This window comes from Corythoichthys intestinalis, chromosome 4, assembly GCF_030265065.1.
Source record: "Corythoichthys intestinalis isolate RoL2023-P3 chromosome 4, ASM3026506v1, whole genome shotgun sequence".
Taxonomy (NCBI): Eukaryota; Metazoa; Chordata; class Actinopteri; order Syngnathiformes; family Syngnathidae; genus Corythoichthys; species Corythoichthys intestinalis.
The window spans coordinates 25,442,307-25,470,067 of record NC_080398.1 but is presented as its reverse complement, the minus strand read 5'-3'; the positions used below and the strand labels follow the sequence as shown (position 1 = coordinate 25,470,067).

The 27,761-nt window shown below is 37.7% G+C and overlaps 1 protein-coding gene across 2 annotated transcripts; it reads right to left on the bottom strand.

Annotated features, from left to right (window-relative positions):
• Window positions 1–267: 267 nt before the first annotated feature.
• On the bottom strand, window positions 268–26,852 carry gnb3a (guanine nucleotide binding protein (G protein), beta polypeptide 3a). 2 transcript variants are annotated; one of them, XM_057834719.1, is made up of 9 exons: window positions 26,646–26,852; window positions 16,056–16,153; window positions 10,944–11,089; window positions 10,803–10,866; window positions 10,226–10,388; window positions 10,080–10,146; window positions 6,490–6,691; window positions 3,202–3,418; window positions 268–1,654 (listed from the first exon to the last, which is right to left on the bottom strand). In XM_057834719.1, the coding sequence occupies exons 2-9, from the start codon at window positions 16,110–16,112 to the stop codon at window positions 1,548–1,550; spliced, it is 1,023 nt and encodes a 340-aa protein (XP_057690702.1). In that variant the 5' UTR covers window positions 16,113–16,153; window positions 26,646–26,852; the 3' UTR covers window positions 268–1,547. The 2 variants fall into 2 exon arrangements, with proteins under 2 accessions (XP_057690702.1, XP_057690701.1); XM_057834718.1 differs by having other exon boundaries at window positions 16,056–16,150.
• Between the last annotated feature and the right edge of the window lie 909 nt (window positions 26,853–27,761).

Genomic DNA, 27,761 nt, shown 5'->3' with positions numbered 1-27,761 from the left:
GGGGGGCAGTGCCCACCCACGGACACGCTCTGCCTACCCAAAGAAAACTGGATGTAGCACTAACGGCAGTCTGGGCACCGTGAATGGTATCCCATTCATATAGTACTGATGTGTTCTAAGTTTTAACCTTTGCGTTGTTACCTCCTCTTTCACCTTAAAAAAAAATAATGAAATGAAATGTTGGTTTTGTTCCTAAGGGGTGATACAAACATTTACGCATGTTTTGATTTTTTTTTTTTTTAATTAACATTTTATCAAAGTTTTCACCAGTGTTCACCTGGCTGTTGAGTTTGGTGAGATTTGAAGCATTCTGAGGGGGGTCCAACTAGGGTTCAAAGCGTCGGCGGGACAAAGAATGACTGCGAGGAGGCGCTGCATAGTGTATTTGGAATTTGTCTTCACACGGTATCAAACATTGCACCTTTCTTGACCTGCCTGCCGATTTTGGTGCATTTTGAAGCATTCTAAGGGGGTCAAATTTAGCTCACAAGGGCTGCTGAACAAAGAATAACTATAATACTAATAAAACCGAGGAACCACAATAGGTTACCTAAAAAAAATATTGTCACCTGCATGTCCATACTGTTCAGTTATGGATGTGTCAAATAAACATTTATCTGTTTAGACCAAATCACAACAAGTTGTCTCAAGGAGAAAACAAAACATGATTTAAGTTGCAGTAGCCCTACGCTGGATTTCGACCTACTTGAGCATTGTAGCTTTTTTTGTTTGTTTGTTTGTTTGCCACCCCCCACCCCCATGTAAGGCTAATACCCATCCACACCTGGCATTTTGGTAACACCACTGAATTATAATGTTTTTTTTGCAATTTATTACACAGGAGTCTCTCCACTGCGATACATATGATAAAGATCTCTGCCCCTTTAATTGATATAACAGTCAAATTTAACAAAATGATCACCAACAACAAGTAGAATCCCATTTTTATTGGACCGTCTGTAAAGAAAGCTACATTACGCTCAACATTGCCTGTTATTGCAAAACCCTAATAAGAAAACCTGCCAATCAACAGACCACAAAGTACCACACCCTTGACATCGCCTGGTGGAGGAAAAGATTAACTAGTATTTACAACAAATTCCAAAATGTAGCACTCGAGTGCACACAATAGCATCCATTAAATAGGTCCTGAGACAAATAGGTCGTTGCTTGTTGTAAGTGCTTAGTGAACCACTTTTTGTTGTCCCATCTGTTGACTGTCTATCACATTTGTGTGTGTATGTGTGGGGGGTAGAGTCACAAGCCAGTGTCACCATTTAAAACACACACAAAAAACATCTGAAATTGGATGTTTACAGAAAAATCTACATAGAAAAGGAAGTCAACAATAAGCATCTAATAGAAAACTAACATCCCAAATTTGATATAAAACACAGCATAGCATATATACCAGTTGAGTTGGTCGTCTGTGCCAGACTATTTTGTAATCGACTACAAAGAGGAATTTTCATTCACAATAACAAACCTAATTTTGTAAATTGGCACAATTGAATACCACGCAGATGTAGAAGTGATGCTGCGAGGTCTCAGTTCCAAATTTTAAGGAAGCTATCCCAGGATCCCGTGCAGCATGCCATGCCGTCAGAAGAGACGCCAATGCAGCTCACTCGGTTGTCATGGCCAGCCAGTGCTCCTAGGGAAAGTGGAAATATAGTATATTATTGAGTTTCATCGCGAACAGTGATGGCGATAGATGTTCAATCCAATTGACCTGGGATGGCTTGCAGTGAATGAGCTATTAATGATGAATCTGTTTTGATTAATTCCAAAAAAATATCATCTTTCACTGAGTATGACAGAAATCAGAGAATATTATCTAGGAGATTTTTGGTTGTTGTTTTTTTTCCATTTTATTTATAATTAGGGTTAGGGTTAAATAAAACTTTTTTTTTTAAATTTGTTCTTTAGGGTTAGGGTTATTATGTATATACATATATATATATTAAGGCTGTCAAACGATTACAATTTTTAATCGACTTAATCACAGCTTAAAAATTAATTAATCTTAATTAATCGCAATTCAAACCACCTATAAAATATGCCATATTTTTCTGTAAATTATTGTTGGAATGGAAAGATAAGACACAAGATGGATATATACATTCAGCATGCTGTACATAAGTACTGTATTTGTTTATTATAACAATAAATCAACAAGATGGCATCATCTTTAACATTCTGTTAAAGCGATCCATGGATAGAAAGACTTGTAGTTCTTAAAAGATAAATGTTAGTACAAGTTATAGAAATTTTATATTATAACCCCTCTTAATGTTTTCGTTTTAATAAAATTTGTAAAATTTTCAATCAAAAAATAAACTTGTTGCTCGCCATTGTTGATATCAATAATTACACAATGCTCATTGTGCTTAAACCTATAAAATCAGTCGCACCAAAATGCCAGCAGAGGGAGACAAAAAAACACAAGTAACAAGCGCACATCACACTGTGCTGTCATTTTAATCTGTTTGAGCGGGGCATGTGCGTTAATTGCGTCAAATATTTTAACGTGATTAATTTAAAAAAGTAATTACCACCCGTTAACGCAATAATTTTGACAGCCCTAATATATATATATACATATATATATATATATATATATACACACACACATAAAATGAAAAGGAGAATATATACATTTTTCTTTTTTTTTAAATACTGCATTTTTTTGAAAAAGAACTTTTTACTTTCTCCTTTTTCATTTTTTCAATTAAGATACTGAATTTACAAAAAAATAAATAAACTAAATGAAAGCATTTGTTTTTTTTTTTCATAATAAAAACATTTAAAAAGACAATATTTACTGTTTTATAATTTGGATTATTTCTAGTTAAAATTTTAGATAAATATATTCCATATTTTTCTCTTTTTTTATTTTACATTTTTTAAAAGAATATATGAAGCTCACAAAAATAATATGAAATTTATTTTACTGTAGTTTAAAAATATTCTATTAAATATAATTACAAAACAAAGTAGTGTTTTGTCGTTTTTCATGAATAGAAAAATAGCAGGAAAAAGAATACTACTACGCAGCTCAAGACAGCATAATTTTTAAGTCAACAGTCTCTCTAAATCAGGGGTGCTCATTGTGGTATATATGATATACAAATATTATATACAGTATATATGTTACAAAGATAAATGTCAACATTTGATTTCAGAATAGGTCCAACTCACCCACTCGCTCTGCTTTGAGCGAGTCCCAAATATTGACGTTGAAGTCATCATATCCGGCCAGGATGAGGCGACCAGACAGGGAGGGCGCCAGCGAGGTTACGCCACACATGATGCCGGAGTCCTGGTAGGTGATGAGCTCCTGGTCTGCCCTCAGGTCGTACAGCTTGCAGGTGGCGTCGTCCGAACCAGTGATCACTGCATTGCCGTTGGGGAAGAACTGTAAAAGACCGCACATATCACAAGGGTTGCCACGATTACCATCATCATTTTTGGACTACAAATCACAACATTTTCCCCCACTTTGAACCATGCAGTTTGTAGTTCGATGTGACTAACTTATGGATTATGATTATGACAGGCTAATGATCTGCATGTCTTCTGGTCTAAATATCCCATTATGCATCAATGTAAAGAATTAAATTTGATGGGCACGGCTTATATTCCAAAAATTACAGCAATCGAGTAAATGACAATTATATTTTGAATTTAATCGACACTTTTGATTGTTGATTAAACATCTATTGTTGACCTAAAAAATGTCCAAATCTTTTTCAAGCCTCTAAATAATCATTTATATATATTCAGGGGTGCACATAAGTGGTCCGCATGCGCGCATGCGTACTGGACGTAGACAAACGCGCTGGCCCTCAACGGCTTCCATACACTTTTGCGTACCGATGGCTGACCACTGTATTTGCGGCGGACACGAGAAAATAACTTCTCAAAATGTCGATGAGGCAGGCCACACTGAGTAATTACTTCCGTATTCCCCCACCCCCATCTAAAGACAGACAGACGACAGAGACGTCACCGGAGCTACCGAAAAAAAGGACTTTTGCTGAAAAGTGGCTACAGGAGGTACCATTGCTAGAAGCAAATGATGCTCTCACGGTAATGCGGTACAAAATGTGCCGTGAGAATCCCAATGTCGCCGATAAGAGCAGCGCATTTTATGTAGGGTCAAAGAATTTCAGCCATCCAAACTTTGAAAAGCATGAAAAAAACAGAGAGCATGTGGGAATTAAGCAAACTATCGATGTCAAACAGGACCCCACTCGCCCTATGGACAAGTGGCGGAATAGGGCGGAATAAAGGTAATGAACAGCGACATGCACTGACAAACGTGTTTTTGCTCGCATTTTACAAAGCTAAACATGCACGTTCAATGAGGTCTTATGAGGAGGACATCCCACTTTTAAAAAGGCTTGGAGTTCATGTGGGAGCCGCATAATGCCCTTTATTTTGAAATGGTGCTTTTTATTTCTTTACATTTCACTTCAAAGTAATGGCAATTTTGTTGTGCCAGTTGATGTTAATCAAGCATTAATTGTTAATATGATTATTTAAAGTTAATTGGCTCTAAGTAAAGCTTGTCATAAATTTATCGCATCAGGCGGGTCGGCTCTCAAGCTGAATGAGGACCAAGTCACATCTCCAGGTCCTCCTCTGAGAACCTGGGCAAAAAAATTATGTGCAACCCTGTATATATTGAAAGTTCTTATTCATCATTTATTTCACATTTTAAATGAAAAAAAGTAAATAAGAAAAAAGTTGTAACTATTCTTTTTTATTTTTCTTATGAATTTTAAATTCCAGTTATTTTTTTTTTTTTTGTATTTTAAATAAGAAAACAAAACGCCAAACTATTCGATTAAAATCCATTCATACATTAGTTGCTAACTAATTTGATTATTGATTTTTGCCGGCAGCTATGAGCAGTCCCATTTGGTGTGTTTTTAGTATTAATGGTATTAATAGTAGTTTTTAATAATAATGATAATAATAAAATAAATAAAGTCCCATTTGTGTGTGTGCAATGTGAGGCTGCGCGCAAGCGCCAGTGATTAGAGTGCGAGTTCACTGCTACACTCTGGTTGGGTTGCTGAATCAATAGTATTATGAAATGTCCAGAGTTAGTTTGCCTTTTGTGTTGTTAGATCTAGTGTGCCTCTCTCAGAAGTGAGTAAATGAAGCCAATTGTATTGTTTGTATATTCTTTGTTGATGAGACGTTACCACTTAGCACGGAGCGCTAAGCTACTTAGCGATTATGCTAATCACTGTCTTAAGTGTCCGTTCGTATTATGTTTTGGAGAAGCATATTAGCACTTGAGTTATTGTTACATAGTAAAGTTGTCTCATTTCTTTTTATAATGGAACCACACACATAAACCCGTTCATATAATAGTTTAGAGCCTCCTGATTCATTTCAGTCTGCTTCCTCTTTATCTGATTTTTTTGTTTTGTTTGTTTAAAGAAAATAAATGCGTTATTGGCACAATTTATATCAGCGCTTTGCCCACAAGAAAAAAAAAGTCAATCAGCAGCACTTTTTTTTTTTTTATTTGAATGAACAGGACTTTTTCTGATTTGGGTACTGAGAAATTACCTTCAGCAATTTTATGTACTTAAAACAGTTCAGTTGTAGACTACAGTACAGTTAAGTCAGGAAGCTGTAATCAAATATTTTTGAAGGAAATTCATTGTTACTTACAACATGCCTAAAACAACACATTGAAAAAAGTGACATTTATCCGATTAATCATTTAATTAGCCATCAGATTAATCGACTATAAAATAATCGTTAGTTGCAACCCTAATATATATAAATTTACATTTAATTAGGTAAGAAAAACCTTTACTGTAAATAAATTTAAAAAGGAAAAAAGTCTTTTTTTTTTTATTGTCTTTAATCTTCCTTTTTTTTAAAATGTCGCTATAAAATGAAAGGGGGAACATTTTTAATTTTGGATATTTTCAAAAAGTGTCTTGTTTTCGTTCCTCTTAATGGTAGATATATATTTATTTATTTACAATGTCAAAATTGATATACTCAAAAAAAAAAATAAAACACTCAAGTTTCCTTTTTTTATTTTTGACTGAATTTCTTGTTTAAAATAAAAGAGAAAACAATAATTAATATTCTCTTTATGTGTCTAATCATCGTGAATTTGTTAAAAAAACAACAAAAACCAATTTAAAAAAGGGGTAAATATTCCCTTATTTCTACAGTCCTCGATGAAAGGAGATGATTTTCTTTGTAATTAATCAAAATTGGATATTTGCAACATCTTTAACTTTGGAAAACAATAATACAGTTACATTGTTACATAGTCTAACTTTTCTCAACTATTTTTTGTTTTCAATGCACATTTCTATCTAAAATATTAAGCCCAGAGTAATAAATCAACACACTAATGTGATTTACCTATGAGCTGATTATTTCACTAATCACAAAAATAATCATTTGTGGCAGACAACATTGATCATCCTCCTTTGATATCCTCACCCCGATGGCGTTGATGTCGCTCTCGTGCCCTCCGAAAGTCTGTCTACAGTTGCCCTCTCGGATATCCCACAGCTTGGCCGTGTAGTCGCACGCTCCCGAAATGAAGAACTTGAAATCTGGAGACACGGCAAGGGACATGCAGTCGCCCTGGTGGCCTGCGAAGATGGTCTTCTGAGTGCCTGTCTCAATGTCCCACAGCACGCTAAAACCAAAAGGACCATTACAACAGTCAGGTCAACCAGTTTTACTTGAATTTGTTAAACGCTGAACAAAAGTACCAACCATTTCTATCCTGGACAAGCAAATGTCTTGAATAAAATCTTTAATGTTGTTATCCATGGCTGTACTTTAAATGAGTTTGTCACAACTACGGGTCCAACCCATTTGCCACTGCTAGCCCATCCCATTTCAAATGGATTGGACGTCTATCAGTGTCAATGGCAGCCAATGAGTTATGGGCAAAGCCTGGTGCCAGATGATTCCACCTTTCACTAATACTACTGCACCTGTTTTCCTCTTTTTACAGGCTGAAGACGACTCATGTTATTGTTTTTATTGGGATTGTGTACACTACGATTTTTAATCTGTTTCCTCTATTGTTGGTGGATGGATCATAATGAAGTTTGGTTGGTATATTGCTGGGATTAATATGCATCGATACTTGGAGACCATTTTTTTTTTTTTTTTTAAATTTTTGTATCATAGAGGATTAGTTAATGGTGGATGTCACATTTGGTAGTTGGTCAGATTGTGTTTCATTACAGAGTGTGGGCGGAGTTCCTAGGACGCACCTGCGTCCAAGCTCATCATCGGTGCATTTAAACACAGGCGACCCAAGGAGGGGTTGCCAAGATATTGCCTTGCTGATCGCCCTCGTACATTTTGTACTCTTGATGCCTTGGATTTTTTTTCGTCTGCTGATCTCGGTTTGGAATCCTTTACCTTGTGGAGGTATTTGAGTGTGTGAGTTAATACCTTGTTGGCTCACTGCCTACCACTTGGTTTACCTACCTAGTTTTAAAGGGAACCTACGACTTCAAGACTTGTAGGCTCTAATGAGCCACAATTGTTCTCTTTTGCTAAAATATGTTATTGGAACACATAAAATACTACCATTGATTTAATGATCTACAATATTTAGTACATGTTTTGACCTAAGGAGGGCGCCATGTTTAAAGCGCGCAATGGACGCTTGGGGTAATGACGTAGATTGTCACTGTTACACGATGAGTACTACCGGGTTACTGCAATTCCTTCTACTCGGCGAGATGTCCAACACATGCGCTCATCGGTTATAAGCGGCGAGTTTTTACTATTTGTGTTTTTATTGAGTCTTTTATTACCTTTTCATTGCCTCAAAATACTTTTTGCATGGCTTTCCCTCTCATACTTTTAAGCATTGGTTTCTTGTCGTAGCTTTAAAGCAGATTGTTGATCTGTTGACCACATTAGTTACATAGCATATTTAAACCACCCTTATTTGATATGACTACATTTAAGTATTTTCTCAATGCATATTTAGTTTGTTCTGTCTGTATGCATCTAAACAAAACAAGCTGAAAGCGCACGGTAGGACTTTGGGTGTCAAATTCACCTCGTGGGACGTTTTGCAGGTATAGCACATTTTGGCAGAACACCGTTTTTTTTTTTCCCCTACTCTCGTCTCATCCTGTCTTTCCTGTTCATTTTCTTTTTGCTGCTCGTTTTATGAAATATCGACAGTGCTGTCTTGCTAATTAATGTTCCTCTTGGATTCAAATTGAAAGGCTTGAACAGATGACATGTTTATGTCACTAGAGTCATACTCTGGAAGTTTGGCAGCGTAACCATGTGACGTCACCGCCCTGCGACGTCAACAACAATGGCGACCTACGGATTAAACTAATTTTGCAAATTGTATAAAAACAAAAACATCGAGGGGTTTCAATATCAAATTATTTTAATAACATTTATCTTTTAAGAACTACAAGTCTTTCTATCCGTGGATCCCTTTTAAGATCTCTGTCAACCTGCTGTTACAGACCGATTTTGTCATAACCCCTTTTCGCAATTGTGTTTTTATTTTGTGTGTGTATTTAATAAACCCTTGAACGCATTCCTTGGTTGTTGACTACTTAGGGGTCCAACCTTATTTCCGCATTCGTAACAGTGGAATTATATTTGCCTGTAGGGTAGGAATTGGCTAGTTGAGTGTATTCACACTTTTCATCACAACCATTAGCCTTTAGAAGCACACTAGTGCTTTTTTGAATCAGGGTTTTCATGTTTATACTGTAAGTTCACTATCCACCTTCCTCCTGGTCGCAATTTGATCCATATGTGTTTCGCATACCCCGCTATAATGTTTATTATTGTCTCATATTGCTTATCTTCGTGTTTGTGCTGTCAGCTCCCAAATGCAAAGTAATGCCTCACTGCTGCTTAATGCTGTGGTCACGATGCTAAAATGTTCAAATCAATATCGATACTCTTAAAAAAAAATACAAAATACAAAAAATTACTCGATGCCATTTTCAATACTGTATTAAAAAAAACTTTTTTTTTTTAAAAATAAAAAGGAAAACCCATTTAAAAAAGCCTCGATTGCAACTACTATCAACCATCATCAACTATCTTGCAAAATCAAATTTCCCTCATGATAACAAATCGCTGGTGAACTGTTGTATTGCAAAAAAAATGAATAAAACTGCAGCGGCAACCAAATTGGTTGAGTATACGGATACATTTCAGTATCGATACTTCGATACTTTTGACAACTGCCATAAAGCAATAAAATAGATAAACAAACACGTGTGTGCCATGTAATATGAAACAAATGTGGCTCCTTTGGTGTGTATTTTTATCTTATAGAGGTGAAATGTGTTGCATAGGGCTGTCAAACGATTAAAATTTGTAATCGAGTTAATCACAGCTTAAAAATTATTTGTAATTAATCGCAATTCAAACCATCTATAAAATATGCCATATTTTTCTGTAAATTATTGTTGGAATGGAAAGATAAGACACAAGACGGATATACTGTATACTGTACATTCAACATACTGTACATAAGTACTGTATTTGTTTACATAACAATAAATCAACAAGATGGCATTAACATTAACATTCTGTTAAAGCGATCTATGGATAGAAAGACTTTTAGTTCTTAAAGGATAAATGTTAGTACAAGTTATAGAAATGTTATATTAAAACCCCTCCTAATGTTTTTGTTTTAATAAAATTTGTAAAATTTTCAAACAAAAAATAAACTAGTAGCTCGCCATTGTTAATGTCAATAATTACACAATGCTCATGGTGCTGAAACCCATAAAATCAGTCGCACCCGACCGCCAGCATTTGGCGACAAAACACCAAAAAACACAAGTAACAAGTGGATATGACACTGTACTGTCATTTTAATCTGTTTGAGCGGGGCATGTGCGTTAAATGCGTCAAATATTTTAACGTGATTAATTTAAAAAATTAATTACTGGCCGTTAACGCGATAATTTTGACAGCCCGAGTGTTGCAGCAAGAGAGCAAAAAAACACTATTATTTTTATTTTAAATTTTACGCCAAAAACAAGTGTTAATTCACTAAATCCACTCACCAAGTGCAGTCTCCAGAGCTGGTTATGATCTCACTGTCACTGAGGAAACGGCAACATGATAAATAACCTGCAACGACAACAATACATGAATTTATAACAAAATTAAGGCAAAAAGCAGCATAGTTAAACAAATCTTGAAATTCAACCTGTGTGCGCCGCCAGCTCGCGCATGACCTTGACGTTGCCGTCCTTGCCCTTTAGGTTGTAGATGGAGCACATGTTGTCCAGACCGCCGCACGCTACGAGGTTGCCCGACGGGGCATAGGCGCACGTCATCACCCACGATGACTTGAGAGGGATGGCGTTTACCTGGAAGAGGAAAAAACTTCTAGTAATGTAGATTTACTGCATCCATTCCTTTTGACTTATTATTCTAAAATCCAAATACTTGTATCATTTTTGGTCATTCATACTAAATTAATTCAAATTCATAAATCAATACTGAAAGAGTATTTATAGATATGTCTCCTAAGGTTAGTACATGTCATGAAAATGATGACTTTCAAAGTAAGTTATTTAATTGTTTGGTTTTTACTCTTTAAAAAAAAAAACTGTCAAAGTTAATGCGTTTTTGTTCCCTCCAGGTGTCTGATTTGAAGAGGAAAAACCTGCTGCAGCTTGGCAAACAAGCGCTTCCCTCAGGAGAACATAGAAAAGCAACAAACACGAGGTAAGGAACTTGTTACCGGTCCATTCTAAATGGGTCCAAGTTCTCAGTCTCACCTTATTGGTTGTGATGCTGTCCCACACGATGAGTTTTCCGTCTTGTGACGCACTCACACACAGCCTAAAGACACATTAACACCAAATTCTTTGAGATTATTGGACTCTCCTCAAATGAAAACACTTTTCGAGGATATTTACTTGGAGTCAGTGGACCAATGCATTGCGTAGATCTTAGCCAGGTGACCCCTCAGTGTTTTTCGGGTCTTCATCTGGACACGGCCCACCACGTTGATACTAGCCACGGCATCCTGTAGGGTTGTGTCCTGCATGGCTTTACGTGCCGCCTGTTGTGGTCAAATGAAATGAAATGTCAATGAAAAATTCCAACGCTTTCAGTTCCACCGATGATGATAGAAGTCCAATTATATGGCTCTTAAAAATTGGGTTAAAACTCTTAAAGAGTTTGTCACTCGAGACGTCAAATCTATTTGAACTGGGTGGGTGGCAGCTAATAACCGTTCCCACTTCAAATTGATTGGATGTCTGGCACAGTCAATGGCAGTCAATGAGTTAAGTACAAATAACTAAAATTTGTCAGTTCTCTGAGGTAACTTGTTATTGACAAATGGTTGCAAGCTAACTTCCGATGCCTTCAAGATATTTCCCTGATATGTGGACAGTCAGCCATGATTGTTAGCTCAGTTGTCTGTGCGTTCCACTGCCATGGCGGCAGGTTCGAGTCTGGTTAGAGCAAAATATTTACTCAAATGAAATCCATTTTAATTAAAAAGTTGCGTTTTAACCAAGGGCGTAGGTTTGCATAGGGACGGTAGGGACATAACATTACCAACTTTTCAGGATGCTCAAATTGTCCCCACCAACTTTTAAGCAACCTGATTTGCATTTTATAATGAGTTCAGTTATATAGGTAATTTAAAATGCCTTCCCATATGTTGTAAGGATACAATTGACCCTACCGTTATTAAGTGAATTATTTTCATTATGTTCAGACTTATATTTACCCCTTTTTCTCTGCTGAATGTGCTAGTCCATTTTCCCGCCCTCAAACTCAAGTTTGATTGACTGATGACTAGACCCCCCCCCCCCCACACACACACACACACACACACACTAACCCGACGAAAATACAACACGTCGCCAACATGCCACCTCATTCTCCCCCTTCAAAGAGGGGGGATATTAGAAGTCTTTTTTTCAGTCAGCAGCAGCCACTATCAGTAATGTAAAAAGACGTCAATGTTATGGAGGTGGGGAACACACCACTAATTTTGCTACAACCTGCATCAGTTTGCATAACATTAAACTGTGTGAATTTGCTAACCTGCAAAACTCGAGTTGAAAGTTGCTTAGAGAGACGTGCCCTCCACTTTTGTATGTATTTTCTGCTGTTAACGTTAATTAAACTGTGAGAAATGTAGTGAACCGAGGTTTACCCCCTTCTACTCAATTTTCATTTTTGTTTTGTTTATGTGGTCTTAAAGCAACACTTGTTAACTTTTAAGTTTTGGTCGATTTTAGCGACGCTCGTGGACAAAAGCGGTAGTCTTTTGAAGACTGCATTTCCCATGAGGACCAGCGCATGAGCGCATTGTGTCTTCCTATGAGGGGCGTAACAGAAAATAATTGAGAAGCACTGGTATGACTCAATACAGATTTATTTTGCAATGATCAGTTAGCCTATCAAATAATTAGGTTCATATTCGTGAGAAATGTAGCCCTGACCCCCGTTTACCCAATCTATTTGGTCTTATTAATGTCCCGTCCCCAGCAAAAAGTGTACCTGCATGTTATGCTGTTATATCGTCCCTACTGTTTTCTGAAATTTCCGGGTTCGCGGTGAGTCAGCAACCAGCACACTTTTGCTCAATAGACGATGTTTATTGATTAGAAAATGCAGAATAAATGAGATTTATTGATTACAATCCCACAAGAGCAACCAACAAGTATCAAAACAAGAACAAGTGGTAACGATAACGTTAGATCTAGTTTGTCAATCCCAGAATCCCCGCGTTACCGTTACAGCACAACAAACTGTTCCTTAACAATGAAAATCGCTTACCGTTGACAAATGAGCGGGGAGCCAAACGCTCCGGCAAAGCGGCGAAGGAACAAAGCCAAGCGACCCGTACGTAATCCTCTGGCAGACTTCCAGGGAGTTGGGGGAATCTCCCGACTCTTATAGGCACGTCTGACGCGGGGACACGGGTGGCCACTCCCTGCCCCCACGAAAACGCACCACCCGAACTCGTGAGACCCCCCTCCCCCCCGCAAGGGTATGAGATTCCCCCCCAGTTGAGGCTCCCAGCGGTTAAAGTAGAATGTTTATTTATCTCGTGAGATTCCCTCCTAACTATGGAACTCAAGCGCGTACTATGGTGCAAAACTAGTTCTCGTGAGATTCCCTCCTAACTATGGGACTCAAGCGCGTGCTATGGTGCAAAACAAGTTATCTCGTGAGATTCCCGCCTAACTATGGGACCCACAGTGAAAAACAATAGAAGTTGTTACAATCTAGGTCAAAGAAGCAATCATACATCACAAATGTGCTAATTTTAAGACATCACATAATATTTTCCCTCATCACCTACCAATTTTGAGCCCAAACCAACACCCTTGGTTTTAACCCTTTCATGGACAGTGGTCACGACAGTGGACAGGTATTCAAAGTTGACAGTTAAGACCTTTCACCATTTATAGAGCAAGGGACTATTTTTTGTTAAAAAAAAATCCTGAAATTTTATCATTATATTATTTTTTCAAATTATTATTCATTTATATTTGTTTTATTAAAAATGCAAGTATAAATTATTTCAATGATAATAAAAACATTAATTTATGAAATGAATAAAAATTCAAATACACACAGGTTACGGCCCCAAGTAACCCTTTAAAGTTTATTCCCCCCACCCTAACCCATACCATTGTATTTAATTCGCTGCAGAGCTGGAAATTAAGGGGTGCTGGAGGTGCGACCGGGTCTCTAAGGGGCCCGGTTTACGGGCGTGTTTGGGCGAGGGGAGGGTCAAAAAGAAAGGTAAAATGATGTGCAGAGCTGTAGAGATCGATCAAAGTTAGAGATCGACCAATATGGGTTTTTCAGGACCAATACCGGTACCGAATATTAGTAGATAGAGGGGCTGATGACTGTTTTTTTTTTTGGTTTTTTTTTTTTTGGAGCCGATATTCATTTGCTGTAAAAGTGTAAAAATTGGCGTGAAAAAAATTTCAATGATGCAGGCACTGAACTTCATTGAAATGCCTAAAGCATTTTTATTGAATCACACAAATAGAAAATAATAGCTCCAGAAGTGCTTGAATTTCCTAGACTTAGAAACATCTCTTACAAAGATGAATAAAATGTTAAATAAATAGCTCTCTAAAAATTTTCTACAAAAAAGAAAGCCCTGATGACCTTGTCTAAGTATCCTTGAGCAAGATACTAAACCCCACGTTGCTCCTGTCGCTGCGTCACCAGTAGGTAGATGAGGATACAGTATGAAGCGTTAAAAGGTGGAAAGGCGTAACACAAGTGTAACTCCATTTACCATTTCCATGGCTGCATCTGAGCCGAAATAACCCAGTTTTAAACAGGGGTGAAAGTGGCTAGAATTTCTTGTAGGAACTCCCTGACGTGAAGGTCGCCACGGAGCCAGAAATTGTATTTATTTATTTATTTTATTTATTTGGGGGGGGGGGCATCCTAAAACTACTGAAATGCAAAGAAAACTGTTTTGGCACAGTTATTTCTATAACACATACAAAAACAGATTTTCATTCAAAACTGTATTTTTTCAAATAAAAACAGCAATAACCCCAAGCTCTACAGTATATCCTAATTTTTATTTTCCCTCATTTCCTATCATACTAAATGTCAAATCTCAATTTTAACTACTTAAGAACATATGATGCATATTAAAATTGAAGTCAATGTAAACACTTACTTTTTTTTTTTTTTTTAAATAATAAACATATAAGTAACATACATTCAGAAAAATACAAATGACTTATATTATGCAGAGTGAAATGGAATATATTTCTAAGATCGCGCATTGACTTTTTTTAATCATAAGGAAATGCATAAGTAGCCCAACATAAATGAACAAATATAAGTCCAAAGTGCATATTGACAGCGAAGATGTTCTGAACCTCCCCAGAGCAAACAAAACTAAATATGATAAATAAGCCTATTTTACAAAATAAAAAAGGCCGCTACCGATATATGTCAAATTTCCAAATATCGGCGCCGATTATCGGCCAGGCTCATTATCGGTCTGTTTGTAGTTTAAGTGTTGTCTTTAGGGGCCTGCAAAATTGAAAAAAGGCCAACGAATAAATCTCCCCCCCTCCTACTGACTCACTGCATGTCATTGAATCATAAATGGTCCATGAATGGGTTAAACTGAACTCGTTTACTTAGAATCTTGTTTACAGAGTTGTTATTTTTCTTTGTAATCAAAACTTTACAATTTTTAATTGAAAGGGGTTGACTTGAAATTTCAAGTTCTCATTTTTTTTTTTTTTTTTAACAGTGTTCTGGTATTTAAGTCCTACAGATTTTGTCAAAGACAAAAACAGTCAAATTAAGTCAATTTCCAAAATTTTGTAGGCTAAGAATGTAATTTTTCCAGTGTGTAATAGTGGCGAACAACATAAATAAAAGCCACTACTTCCCAGAAGTAGGCAAAATAGACCTTGTGAGACATGTAATTTTTAAACGCCAGTATTATTTTTGCCAATCAAACACCAGTATCTCCGATTGTCCCGCCTACTCGTCACACATTGGCTATCCACTGTACTTGGTTGACCTATGAATTAAAAACGTATTAGGAGGACACTTGAACAAAAACGTTTTTAAAGAGCTAAGCACCAAATTGAAGGAGTCCGCCAATATGGTTTGAGGGAGAGATTTTGAATGAATTCTAGCACTTTTGTATTGTAATGTTAACTATTTCTGCCTGTAATGTTGTCTACGTAACATGTCAAACACAATATACTCATTTTCTCAGCTGCATCGCACTTCATTAGCCACGCTTGGTGTTATTTTGCTGGTGTTTCAAACCATTTTTCCAAAAATTTAAGTGCCTTGGCTCCCAAAAAAGTTGGAAAACAGATGGCCAACCAAAATTAAAAAGCATTCATGCCTACACCATCTGATTATAGCTGCACATTTGATGATCATTTGTTGCACTTTGCCACAAACAGTTGCAAGATTTCATGGGAGAACTGGCAGCGATTATTCGTTAGACGTCTATCATCTTTAATGGCAATGTGACATCATCCACTACTCACAGTGATCTGGTCCTTGAGGTTATCCGCCTCTTTTCGCAATTGCTCCATCTCACCCATGGCGATGCACGTCAGGCACTCTCAAGGTGGCAGGAAAGCTGCTAAACAAAAGAAATGAATTATTCCTTTGCATTATAATGCCACATGATCCATCCCTGACAATGCGCGCTACCTGCAGCAGGCTCCGCGAGGAAGTTTTGCAAGTCAAACTGCTATCTCGTCTGCTTTGCAAACTCCAATAAACACACGGAAACCGGTAGAGCACGCCTACATAGTCGAGCTCATGTATGAATATTGTAGTGGGTCCTAGCAGTAAAACTATTTGCTCTTCAGATGATTCGCCCTGTATGTACACACAAACCAGTACGGCCTGTCATAATGTCATCACATGGAAGTATTGGGAGGGAACCAGAAGTAACGCCTGCGTGTACTCAAGCGTCCAAATTGGTGATTGCAATTGAATTTGGTAATGTCATGATTAACAGAGGGGGTTAATCCAAAAATGGATGAAGGCAGGCAGTGTGAGAAATGCAGTCGTGACACATGGTTTTGGACCTTTTACATGTAGTAATTCTGTTTTTTGGTCATAAAATCAGATTTCTAATTTGCAGAGAAAAGAAAAATGAAATCAAATGATATGTTTTCTTTCTTGTAGGTTCGGTTTAACTTTTTTTTTTCTTTTTTCTTTTTTTAACTTAACAGTAACTGGCATTAACAACCATATTTTTCTGAATATTAGGTGCACCTCATTATAATTACTGCATTTTTCATTTTCTTCTTTCCCTTTTATCATTATAGTTATTACTTTATTCATTAATTTACTGTATTTTCTGGACTATGCCACACATAATTTAGCTGCGACAGCCGTTTATGTTGTGATATTTAGGTTATAGTACAGTGATCCATCGCTATTTTGCTCTTCAAACTTCGCGCCCTCAGTATGTCGCAGATTTTTTTTTCAATAAAATAAATAAATGTGCTGCAACGATTAATCGATTAACTCGAGTATTTGGTTAGAAAAAAAATTCAAATTAAATTTTGCTGCTTCGAGTATTCATTTAATTAAATTGGCGTTGTAATGGTTTGTTTTGAAAGTGTTGCATTTAGTTTTATTGATTTGGGTGGATACACTGCCCTCTAGTATGCCTCATTTCACATGGCTGAATCCAGCTGCTCCCTGTTAAGACCAACTACACTGTTTTTGTTTGAGCTAATTTTTTTTTTTTTTAATTAATTTGTAATTTGGTTTAAAAGTATATTTAGCCAATTATTGTTGGAATATGTGTCTGAACCATTTGTTAACAGCATTGTAAAAACAAAAACAAAAACAAAACTTCAGTATCTAATAGCATTTAAGCTAGCGGACTTTTGCTATATAAGTTAGCCAATTGTTCCTTTGTTGTACATAATGTACATCCTTATTTATGTATTTATTATACCATTTGGTGGTCAACTCAGGTATTTTGATTTTTTTTTTTGTGCTCCTTATCTGATTACTCGATTATTCGAAATAACTAGTTCATCGATATATCGACTACTAAAATAATCGGTAGCTGCAGCCCTAAAATGCAGCATTTTATAGAGCTGTCCCGACCCGATCACGTAGTCTCTCACTCTCGCTCCTGACGCTTTTTCTTCATCAGGCAGCGCGCTGGAGTTGCTTACTAAAGTTATCAATGATTGACAGACGTTAAGGTTCAATCTTGCCAGAGACCCTTGGAAGCCGAAACTTCAAAGCCCTACATACGGCAATCATCGTTTAACTTGTTAAACAGTTGTTGTGGCAACTCATTGTGTGTAAGTGAGCAGCTTGAGCGGATTTGAGTGGACCCACTCAATGAAGCACTTAATGAAGACACACATTTTTCTGCTTTATTCTTGTTTAAAAATACGTCAGTGGGACAGTAACATGTTTAAAACGTATTATAATTATTACATTTGAAGTGCTTAAAAAACATTTATTAAAAAATATATACAGAAAAGTTTTGTTTTTTTGTTTATATAATTTGGGATGAAAAGTGAAAAAGCATGCCTAATATGTATCTTCCCAATGCTAAATCTGAATAAATACATTGAAAAAAAAAAAAGTTAATATTTGATGCCTATTTATCCTGTTGATCTCCGTTTTACTATTATTACTTTAACGTACAATGTTTGTTCTTGGTTTCTGATAAACTAAAAAAACAAAATGCCCACCAAAAATGGGATTTATACTCCAGTGTTACTTAAATATGTTATTTCCTCTTCATTATTCATTTTTTAGCTGGTTTAACTTATACTTGGGTCCAAAAAATACAGTATTTTTTATTTGTGTTATTGCTACCTCGACCAGTAGATGAAACCTCCGGAAGGTGGAGGTTATGTATTCCGTACGTCTCTAGTTGGTAAATTGTGTTGGTAAATGGTGTTATACTTGTATAGCGCTTTGGCACCTTTCAAGGCCCTCAAAGCGCTTTACACAGCATCACCATCCACCTACTGGTGACGCAGCACCAGGAGCAAAGTGGGGTTCAGTATTTTGCTCAAGGATACTTAGACGAGTTCATCAGGGCGGAGAATCAAACCCACAACCTGAGTTAGGAGACAATTACTGTGCCACTCATTTGTATTCAAAATAACTCAAGAAAAAATAAGGGATTATTTTTATCAAATTTGCAAGGTAGATTTGTAATATGAAACGGAAGAGGTCATACAATGTTGGAGTTATGAGGTCAAAGGTCACAGAGGTCAGGGAAAAAAAGGCCATAACCTGATGCTAGATTAGCCTATTTAACTCAGATTTGCAGGGTAGGTGATATGATAATAAGAGAAAGGTCACAGAGGTCAGAAATATAGCGATGCTTTCAATTTGGATGCTTAGGCAGAAGTCTGCTCTCCTGTGCTCCTTTCATTTTATATTTGGGTTTGATGAGTGCTGAACGTGTGTATTGAGCACTTTACTGGAGCAGTATAATACAGTCATTAAGGACAAATACTTTAAGCGCAACCAAAATTCATATGTATCTATACAGTGGGTTATACAGTGTATCACAAAAGTGAGTACACTGTTCGCATTTCTGCAGATGTTTAAGTATATCTTTTCATGGGACAACACTGACAAAATGACACTTTGACACAATGAAAGTAGTCTGTGTGCAGTTTTTATAATAGAGTTGATTTATTTTTCCCTCAAAATAACTCAAAATATAGCCATTAATATCTAAACCCCTGGCAACAAAAGTGAGTACTAGTGTTGTATCGGTCGCGAACGATTCGTTCTTTTTGAACGAATTGTTTTGGTGAACGAGACCGAACTAATCATCATCTGCACTGATTCGTTCTATGAAGGTGGTGCTTGTTCGCTGCGTGGGAGGGCGTTGAGCAAGCGGCAGCGTCTTCTGACATCGCACACGACCAATCAGACGCCAGCCTCATCGCGGGCAGGGGAGGGAGCGGAAACAGAATCAGGGCGTTTGTCACTCACGTCCATGTGTGGCCAAAAAGCAGCCAGCGTGCAGGCAGGGGGGCAAGACTGAGTTTTGTCACTTCCCGTTCAGTGACTCGGTCCTCCGGTTCCTGACCTAGCTTGCTGCTAACTTGATTTTCCAGTAATGACTATGCGGTGAACGAATCAGAAAATGAAAGGAAATGACTTTGTCACATATTTGTTAACGTGGAGCCTATCAAATGCTGCTCAAACAGACAAAAACACCACACAAATCTAGCGAGCATTGTTTAGAGTAGTACTTTTCTCAACAAACTCGTGACTGCCTATGATGACATACTATCAAATTTACAGTAATTTAAAACACGGGTAGCTACGAGGCAAGCAAAAGCTGAGCTGCGGTCGCGTGACTGCAGTGAAGCGGGCAGAGAACTGTCACTATATGGAGGCTTCATGGCAGCGATATTTACCTCATATGTGCACAGAAAAAAATATTTAGTATGATCACCATAATACTGATTTGCAATGAAACTGTATATACATGTCAATTTTTTCCCAAGTGTTTTATTTATTTATTTTTTTCGTGTCAGCGTGTCGGGTGTTGGTTGGTTTGACAAATTATGTCAATCCGTCCATCATGTGCTACTCAAGCGCCCAAAACAACGCACGCAGACACGGGAGATATCGCAATATGTCTACATTTTTCTTAACAGACTAATGAGAGTAGAAAGGCGACATCGTAAAGAGCTAACAATTATTTCTCGTCAGCATTTGACGACCTGAGATGCGGGGACGACAGGGGAGCTGACTGGATTATTTTATTTATTAATACCAGTGCAAAAAAACAATATGATCACCGTAATACTGATTTGCAATGAAACTGTATATACATGTAATTTTTTTCCGAGTGTTTTTTTTTTTTTTTTCGTGTCAGGTGTTGGTTGGTTTGACAAATTATGTCAATCCGTCCATCATGTGCTACTCAAGCGCCCAAAAACAAAGCACGCGGACACGGGTGATGTCGCAATATGTCTACATTTTTCTTAACAGACTAATGAGAGTAGAAAGGCGACATCGTAAAGAGCAAACAATTATTTCTCGTCAGCATTTGACGATCTGAGATGCGGGGACGACAGGGGAGCTGACCGGATTATTTTATTTATTAATACCAGTGCAAAAATTCAACACGATCATCTTAATACAAAAAAACAAAAATACAACAGAGCGAGATGTAAATATGATGTGTTGGTCGTTCCATATTCAGAAATTAAACTTTCGATGTATTTTTATTTTCGTGACAGCAAACATGCTGTATATGTGATTGTATGTGTGATCAAGAACCTGCTAAAGAAAGTCCGTGCGCCCCCGCCCCCTACTCCCCTCACAAAAGGAAAATGTTTAACCGTGTCCTAAATCGAAATGCAAGCACGAGCCATGACTTTGAGCCCATAGAACTAGGACAGACGACGCGGAAGTTCTCCCTCGCTTTTGCAGCAGCAGGAGAGAGACGAGGCTGTCTGTGAAAGCAGAATGATACCGCCTGTCACTCATTTCTGAAACTACGACGAGTGGTCAATGTGGAAGAGAGGGAGGGACCAAGCAATGTCACTTCCCGTTCAGTTATACTGCGAAGCGGTCTTTGGTGATTCGTTCGGCAACGTCACTTCCCGTTCAGTAACCGAACGATTCGTTTGGGCGGGGAGGGAGATGAGGGGGGCGAACGATTCGTTGAACGATTTGTTTGAACGAATCGTTTTACTGAACGAACCGGAATGGATTCGTTTACTCAAGTGAACGACAAATCTCGTCACTAGTGAGTACACCCCTTTGGAAAAAAAAAAAGTACATCCCTAAATGTCCAAATTGAGTACTGCTTGTCACTTTCCCTCCAAAATGTCATGTCACTCGTTAGAGGAGTGCTGTCAGCATTGCTGCAGAGATTGAAGAGGTCGGGGGGTCAGCTCTTTAGTGCTCAGACCATACGCCGCACTCTACATCAAATTGGTGTGCATGGCTGTCAACCTAGGAGGAACCTCTTCTGAAGACGGTACACAAGAAAGCCCGCAAACAGTTTGCTGAAGACATGTCAACAAAGCACATGGATTACTGGAACCATGTCCTACTGTCTGATGAGACGACGAAGATTAATTTTTTTGGTTCCGATGGGCTCAAGCATGTGTGGCGGCGACCAGGTGAGGAGTACAAAAATAAGTATGTCATGCCTACAGTCAAGCATGGTGGTGGGAATGACCCCCCCCCACACACACACACCTCTTCAATCTCCTATTCTGAAGACTGTACACAAGAAAGCCTGCCCGCCTCATTAAACCATAGGACATGGTTCCAGTAGTGCTTTGTTGACATGTCTTCAGCAAACTGTTTGCGGGCTTTCTTTGTAACGAGTCACATGACATTTTGGAGGGGAAATGACAAGCAGTACTTAATTTGGACATTTAGGGATGTACGTTTTTTCAAAGGGGTGTACTCACTTTTGTTGCCAGGGGTTTAGATATTAATGGCTATATTTTGAGTTATTTTGAGGGAAAAAAAATTAACTTTATTATATAAGCTGCACACAGACTTTTCATTGTGTCATTTTGTCAGTGTTGTCCCATGAAAAGACATACTTAATTATCTGCAGAAATGCGAGGGGTGTACTCACTTTTGTGATACACTGTAAAGCGCATTGTCAATTTTTGGAAGAAATAAAGGATTTTAAGTGCGTAATTCAGAAATTACTTTAAGAGGAATGCACATTTTACAGACAATGTAAAAACCAGGGATGTAACAATGCATGGATCTGTCTCAATACATCGATTGGTTAAGGTTGGTACAGTCCAAGTCAATTTTTCATCTACTCATATCCTGTATTTTTATTATTTCTAAAAATCATTATTGGTTTTTATTTTGCTGTTGTTGCTACTGATTTTCTGCTCTACAAGTCAATGTACCACTGTTCTAGAGCTGACCTTATGAAGCAACAATATATTGGCTGCCTCTTCTCTCCTGATCCCTTACAATTTGAATCAGCCAACACATAACCAGAAGGATTTGCCTCTCATTTGTCTAAAGTGAAAAAGAGAGGAAGCAGAGGGCAAAGTGTGTGTGTGTGTAAACTGTATTTATGTGTGTCGATTGGACTTTTTTTGTTGTTGAGCTTGTAAAAGCACAATTCATTCGAGTCAACTCATTCGCTATCGTTGACTGACATCAAGTCAATTTCAATTGCGGTGCTGGTGAATTATCATGTTTCACTGTTATTGACGGAGATAGACATCCAATCCGATCCAAGCGATCGTTTCGCCGTCAATGGAAGCTGACGATTTCAAATGAAATCAAAATGACGACTGATTGCTAAATTCATGTATTACGGAAAGTCTCGTCCTGCCATTGTTTGTGATTAAATGGCTGTGAAAAGAGGAGGAGGATGCTGGATGGTGAAGTGCATTAAAAGGGTGGTGGGGGGCAAGAGAGGCAAGTCAGGAGAGTGAGTTTTAAATCCCGGCGGTGGAGGTTTTTAAAGGGGAAAAGAGCGGGCGGGGGGGCTTTTTCGAATCAAATCTGCTCTCATCCGATTACTGACTGCTCTTTGCATGTGGATAAGAGAAGAGTGGGAAGGGAGGGGATGACAGTGGTGGGTGATGGGGTGGGCATTAATGGAGTAGAAGTAGTTTGAAATGAGAGTTAAAAGTCATCTTTGGCATGTTTGGATTTTTGGTTTAAGTGTTTTTTTTTTTTTGTTGGAAACGTTCGATCATGCATTCTTTTTTTAAGCCTGTCCTGTTCAGCTGTTTGACACGGAGAATGGAAGTCTAAGTGCTGGGATGGTCTGAACAGTTAATGTTTTACATTGAGAGTCTGACATACTCCCATTGTGATCATTCAGTATACTTCGTTTATTATGACAAAGCTGCGAACAGGAAGAGGTTATGGGGGAACGGAAGAAAAGAAACACAAACTACAACAAGAAGTAGATTTAACGTCTACACCAGGGGTCCTCAAACTTTTTCCTGTGAGGGCCACATAATTTTTCACTTCTCTGATGAGGGGCCGGGGTCAGTTTGTAACAGAAAAAGTGTGATGATTGCAGGAGTGCCTAAATGTAAAAAAATATTGTTTTTCAGAAAGCCACAATCAAATAACCCTTTCTGGATTCTTTACGGAACAAAAGTAAATAATATAATATGATATAATATAGTACTATTAATTAAATAGATAACAACCAAATAACCCTCTCTGGTTTCTTCACAGAAAAAAGCCAGGAAATAAATGACACTATTGGGGAAAAAAAAATATATATATGTATTGTTCAGGGGGCCGGACCAACTGTGGAGCCGGGCCGTTACCGGCCCACGGGACGTAGTTTGGGGACATTAGATTCTAATGTGTAATCTGATCTAACTTCACTTTACTCTCCCTCGTTCTCAATATGACGTAATGCGCGCAAAAGCTAAAATAAAAATACTAATAATAATATAATATAATATAATATAATAATAAATGATAATAACACTATTAATTAAATAGATAATAACCAAATAACCCTCTCTGAGTTCTTCACAGAAAAAGGCCAGGAAATAAATAACACTATTGAGAGGGAAAAAAACCGGCCCGCGGGCCGTAGTTTGGGTAATCCTGGTCTACACTTACCACAAATATGTTGGTGCTATCGTCAACTAGATGTATTTCCTGGTTGATACCATGTGGGGGGCCTGTTGACCAGGGAAAGAGGGGGACGGGGGTGGGGGAGTCTAGAGGCTAAGTGATTGAAAGGGGTAGAGTGTACACAAATCAGCTCTGTGATCTAGAACCCAGTAATCATGTGAATCCCTTATGAGTGTAAGCCTGTTGGCGACCGACCCTACGCAGCCCCATCGCCAATCCCGGCACCGGGATCATGTATTCTAATTACATTGATATACAGTGTAGTTTAAAACAAAACACAGAAGACAATTTGAAAATTTGCTGAAGCCACTTAAAAGTTATTTACCGGAATACAGACTTTTAAGTTTAAGATGAATATTTTAGGAAAAAAAAAAAGCAATTTTGATTTCTCCAACAATTAAAAGAAACATTTTGATTTTTTTTAATGAAGTCATTAAATTTGGGGGTATTTAACCCGTGTATGCACGAATTATTATTTTTATTATATTCATTTAGGACAAGGGTCTCGAATGTGCGGCCCAGGGGCAGATTGTGGCCCCTATTTGATGAAAATATTCAAGGAAGGATTAAAGTATCCATTTGGGAAATACAATGAGCCCTCGCTACTTCATGCCCTCAGTCCATCGCGGAATTTTTTTTCAATTCAAAAAAAAAAAAAAAAAAAAATCCAGATGAGCTGTCCCGAGCCGATCGCGTAGTCTCACTCTCGCTCGCTCCCTCCCTCTCCCTGCTCTTTGCTCCTCAGGCACTGCAGCACTGGAGTGGAGTTGCTTATTAAAGTAAACGATGTTGGCAGATGTGTATGTTTGATCTTGCCAGAGTCACGGGCTTCAAATGCGTCACATACGTCAATAATCGTTTAACTGGTTAAACAGTTGCTGTGGCACCTTATTGTGTGTAAGTGAGAAGATTTGAGTACTCTCTCAATGAAGTGTTGTCAGTGCTGCCTTGGAACAGACAGGCTCAGTGTGCGCATGCGCAGGCGGGGGGATAAGGAAGCGCGTGCTGGAATGTGTGTGTGTGCGCCGGACGTGTTGTGTTCGCGGCAATAAGCGCCACTTGTTAAAAGTGATCCTGAGCAGTTTGAAATTTCCACATGTCACAGTCAAGGGAGGTAACAGAAGCATTTAATAAAACCAAACATTTTTCTACTACAGTACTTAATTCTTGTTTAAAGATAAGTGGGTGGGACAGTAACATGTTTAACACTTATCATAAATATTACATTTGGAGTGCTTAAAAGCCATTTATTAAAATATATATATACTGTATATACAATTTTTTTTAAATTATACTTTGTAGAAAAAAGTGAGAAAACATGGCTTATCCAATGCTAAATCTAAATAAATACATTGAACACACACAAAAAAAAAAACAAAAACAAAAAACTTTTTTGGGGGGGGCGCGCTGCTTCGGGGTTTTTCACTTATCATGGCGGGTTGTGGTCCCCATTAACCGCGAAAAACGAGGGATCACTGTAAAGCTCTGACATATAATAAATATGAATAATTGTGAATTAAATAAAATTAATACAAAGATTAAAAAAATACAACAAAATAAAAAAAAATGCAATTAATTGAAAAAAAAATTAAGGAAAAAAAAAAAGACTATTTTTTTTTTTGTTTAAAATATTTTGTGACCTCACATAGCTTAACTCTTTGACTGCCATTGACGGCAATAGTTAAAATGGACTGGGCGTCTATTATCGTCAGTAGGTGTTTTCTATATCAATTTCCCTCTTTTACTAACTACCATAGTGGCACAGAGCATACTCTGTGACTTGGGCTGGCAGTGAATGAGTTAGTCAATTTTGAATAGAAGTCCACTGAAGCGACCACTGTCCCTAAAATGGTTAAATCTGTATATTTCGTATTTCGATATCTCATCGATTTGCTGAGAAAAAAATCTTTATATTAAGCCTTCACATTATATTGATCGTTACCATACATCATCAGATATAGCAAGATGTTTTTGAATCTATGAAAAAAGAAAACTTTTTAAAATTATTTCTCATAACACATCTTTACTCAAATTAGTAATATTTTATTATATATATATATATATATATATTTTTTTTTTTAAATGCCATTTCAATTCTTATTTATACAGTATTTCTAAAATAAAATTTCAGGAAAAAGGCCTTTGTATTTTTCTCAATCCTTGCAAATGGTTTAGAAAATTTTTTAAATATGTTTATAACATCACTGACATTTATTGAATTTAATATTTTTGTCTTTGGTGAGAGAAATCATTTAGTTTACATTAAGATTTAAAGGACTCTGTCAGCAAATACATTCTGGGCTAAATGATAACATTTTACGATTATTATTAAATATGTTATAAGCACTTGATATGCTGTCCAAGACTGTATGTGTATTGTTATGAACAGAACTGACATAAAGGTGGTGAAACTTTTAAATTGTTTTATATTTGTAGTTTTTGGATCCTAAACGAGTCAAAAAAGTGGCAGACATACGTTTCAAACAATTCAAAATGGTGCTCACCTGTTTGGTGAATCCTCTTGAGATGTTCCAGAATACTTTTTTAAACAATGCAATCACACTTAATGAACAGTCAGTCGTAGTCTGTTCATTCCAGCAACGGGCCTGACGCTCCCCTCGCCCAGTCCTTCTCTCCTGGCCTCTCCTCCTGTCCTGTGAGGAACAGATGAGGATTGCAGGGATGAAGGGAGATCAGGGATGAGGGGATAAACCCTGCGATGGCCAGTGAGATGTGGCTGCTGTGGGGGCAGACAAAAAGGGAGAGGAGGCAAGGGGGGAGACCAAAGAAGGTGCTTAGCGTGCTAACGACCAGGGGGTCACAAGACACGAGCGTGGGGTCAGTTAAGGGATGGAAATAATGGAGGGGAGGGGAGAAGAAGGAAAATCAGATGGTCTGGCTAAATGTCTTTTTATGGTGCAGCAGTCAGTAATCCGGAAACTTTTGTTAGGTGGCAGCAGGGCTGATGTTGACTAAACTTACAGAGGGAGCTAATATGAGCAACAGAGACTACAGTGGGCTAAGACCATTTTTATCATTTTGCAAGAGATTGGTTTGAAGTAGAGTTGTCCGATATTATCGGTAAGCCGATAATATCGACGTTGAAAACATTGTAAAATGATATCGGATAACATCGACATAGGTTTTTCATTATCGGCTTTGGGCCAATATGCATTTGCCTTCAATGCGAATGTAGAAGCCTTCTGCCTTTGTACAAGGGCTGGTCACAGCTTAGCATAGCAATTATGCTTATTGACCATTTAGATGTCTCCAAACTAAGATGCTTGAGATTTTTTAAGTGAGCAGATATATACAGTGTCGGGAGTAACGCCGTTATAAATAACGCTGTTACGTAACGGCGTTATTTTTTCAGTAACGGGGTAATCTAACTAATTACTTTTTCCGCCGTTACAATGCCGTTACCGTTACTGACGGTCAAAAGCGGTGCGTAACTTACTCTGAATAAGTTGAAGAAACTACCAGCCGTGTCGAGTTGACTCTCTGCTCTGTTGATTTGTCATCCAAGACTTGGGGTGCGTTCAGGTTCGAGAATGGCGCACGTACTTCTGACTCCAAGCTGTTTGTCCCTGCTCATTCAATTAGACAATGCTTTCCAAAGT

What these genes read in the sequence shown, in the direction of transcription:
- gnb3a (XM_057834719.1), bottom strand. Translation starts at nt 16,112, where the DNA reads ATGGGTGAGATGGAGCAATTGCGAAAAGAGGCGGATAACCTCAAGGAC. An exon ending in ACCTCAAGGACCAGATCACT is followed by an intron (nt 11,090 to 16,055) that starts GTGAGTAGTGGA and finishes TGACCACAACAG; the next exon opens with GCGGCACGTAAAGCCATGCA. An exon ending in AGCTCTGGAGACTGCACTTG is followed by an intron (nt 6,692 to 10,079) that starts GTGAGTGGATTT and finishes TTTTGGTTTTAG; the next exon opens with CGTGCTGTGGGACATTGAGA.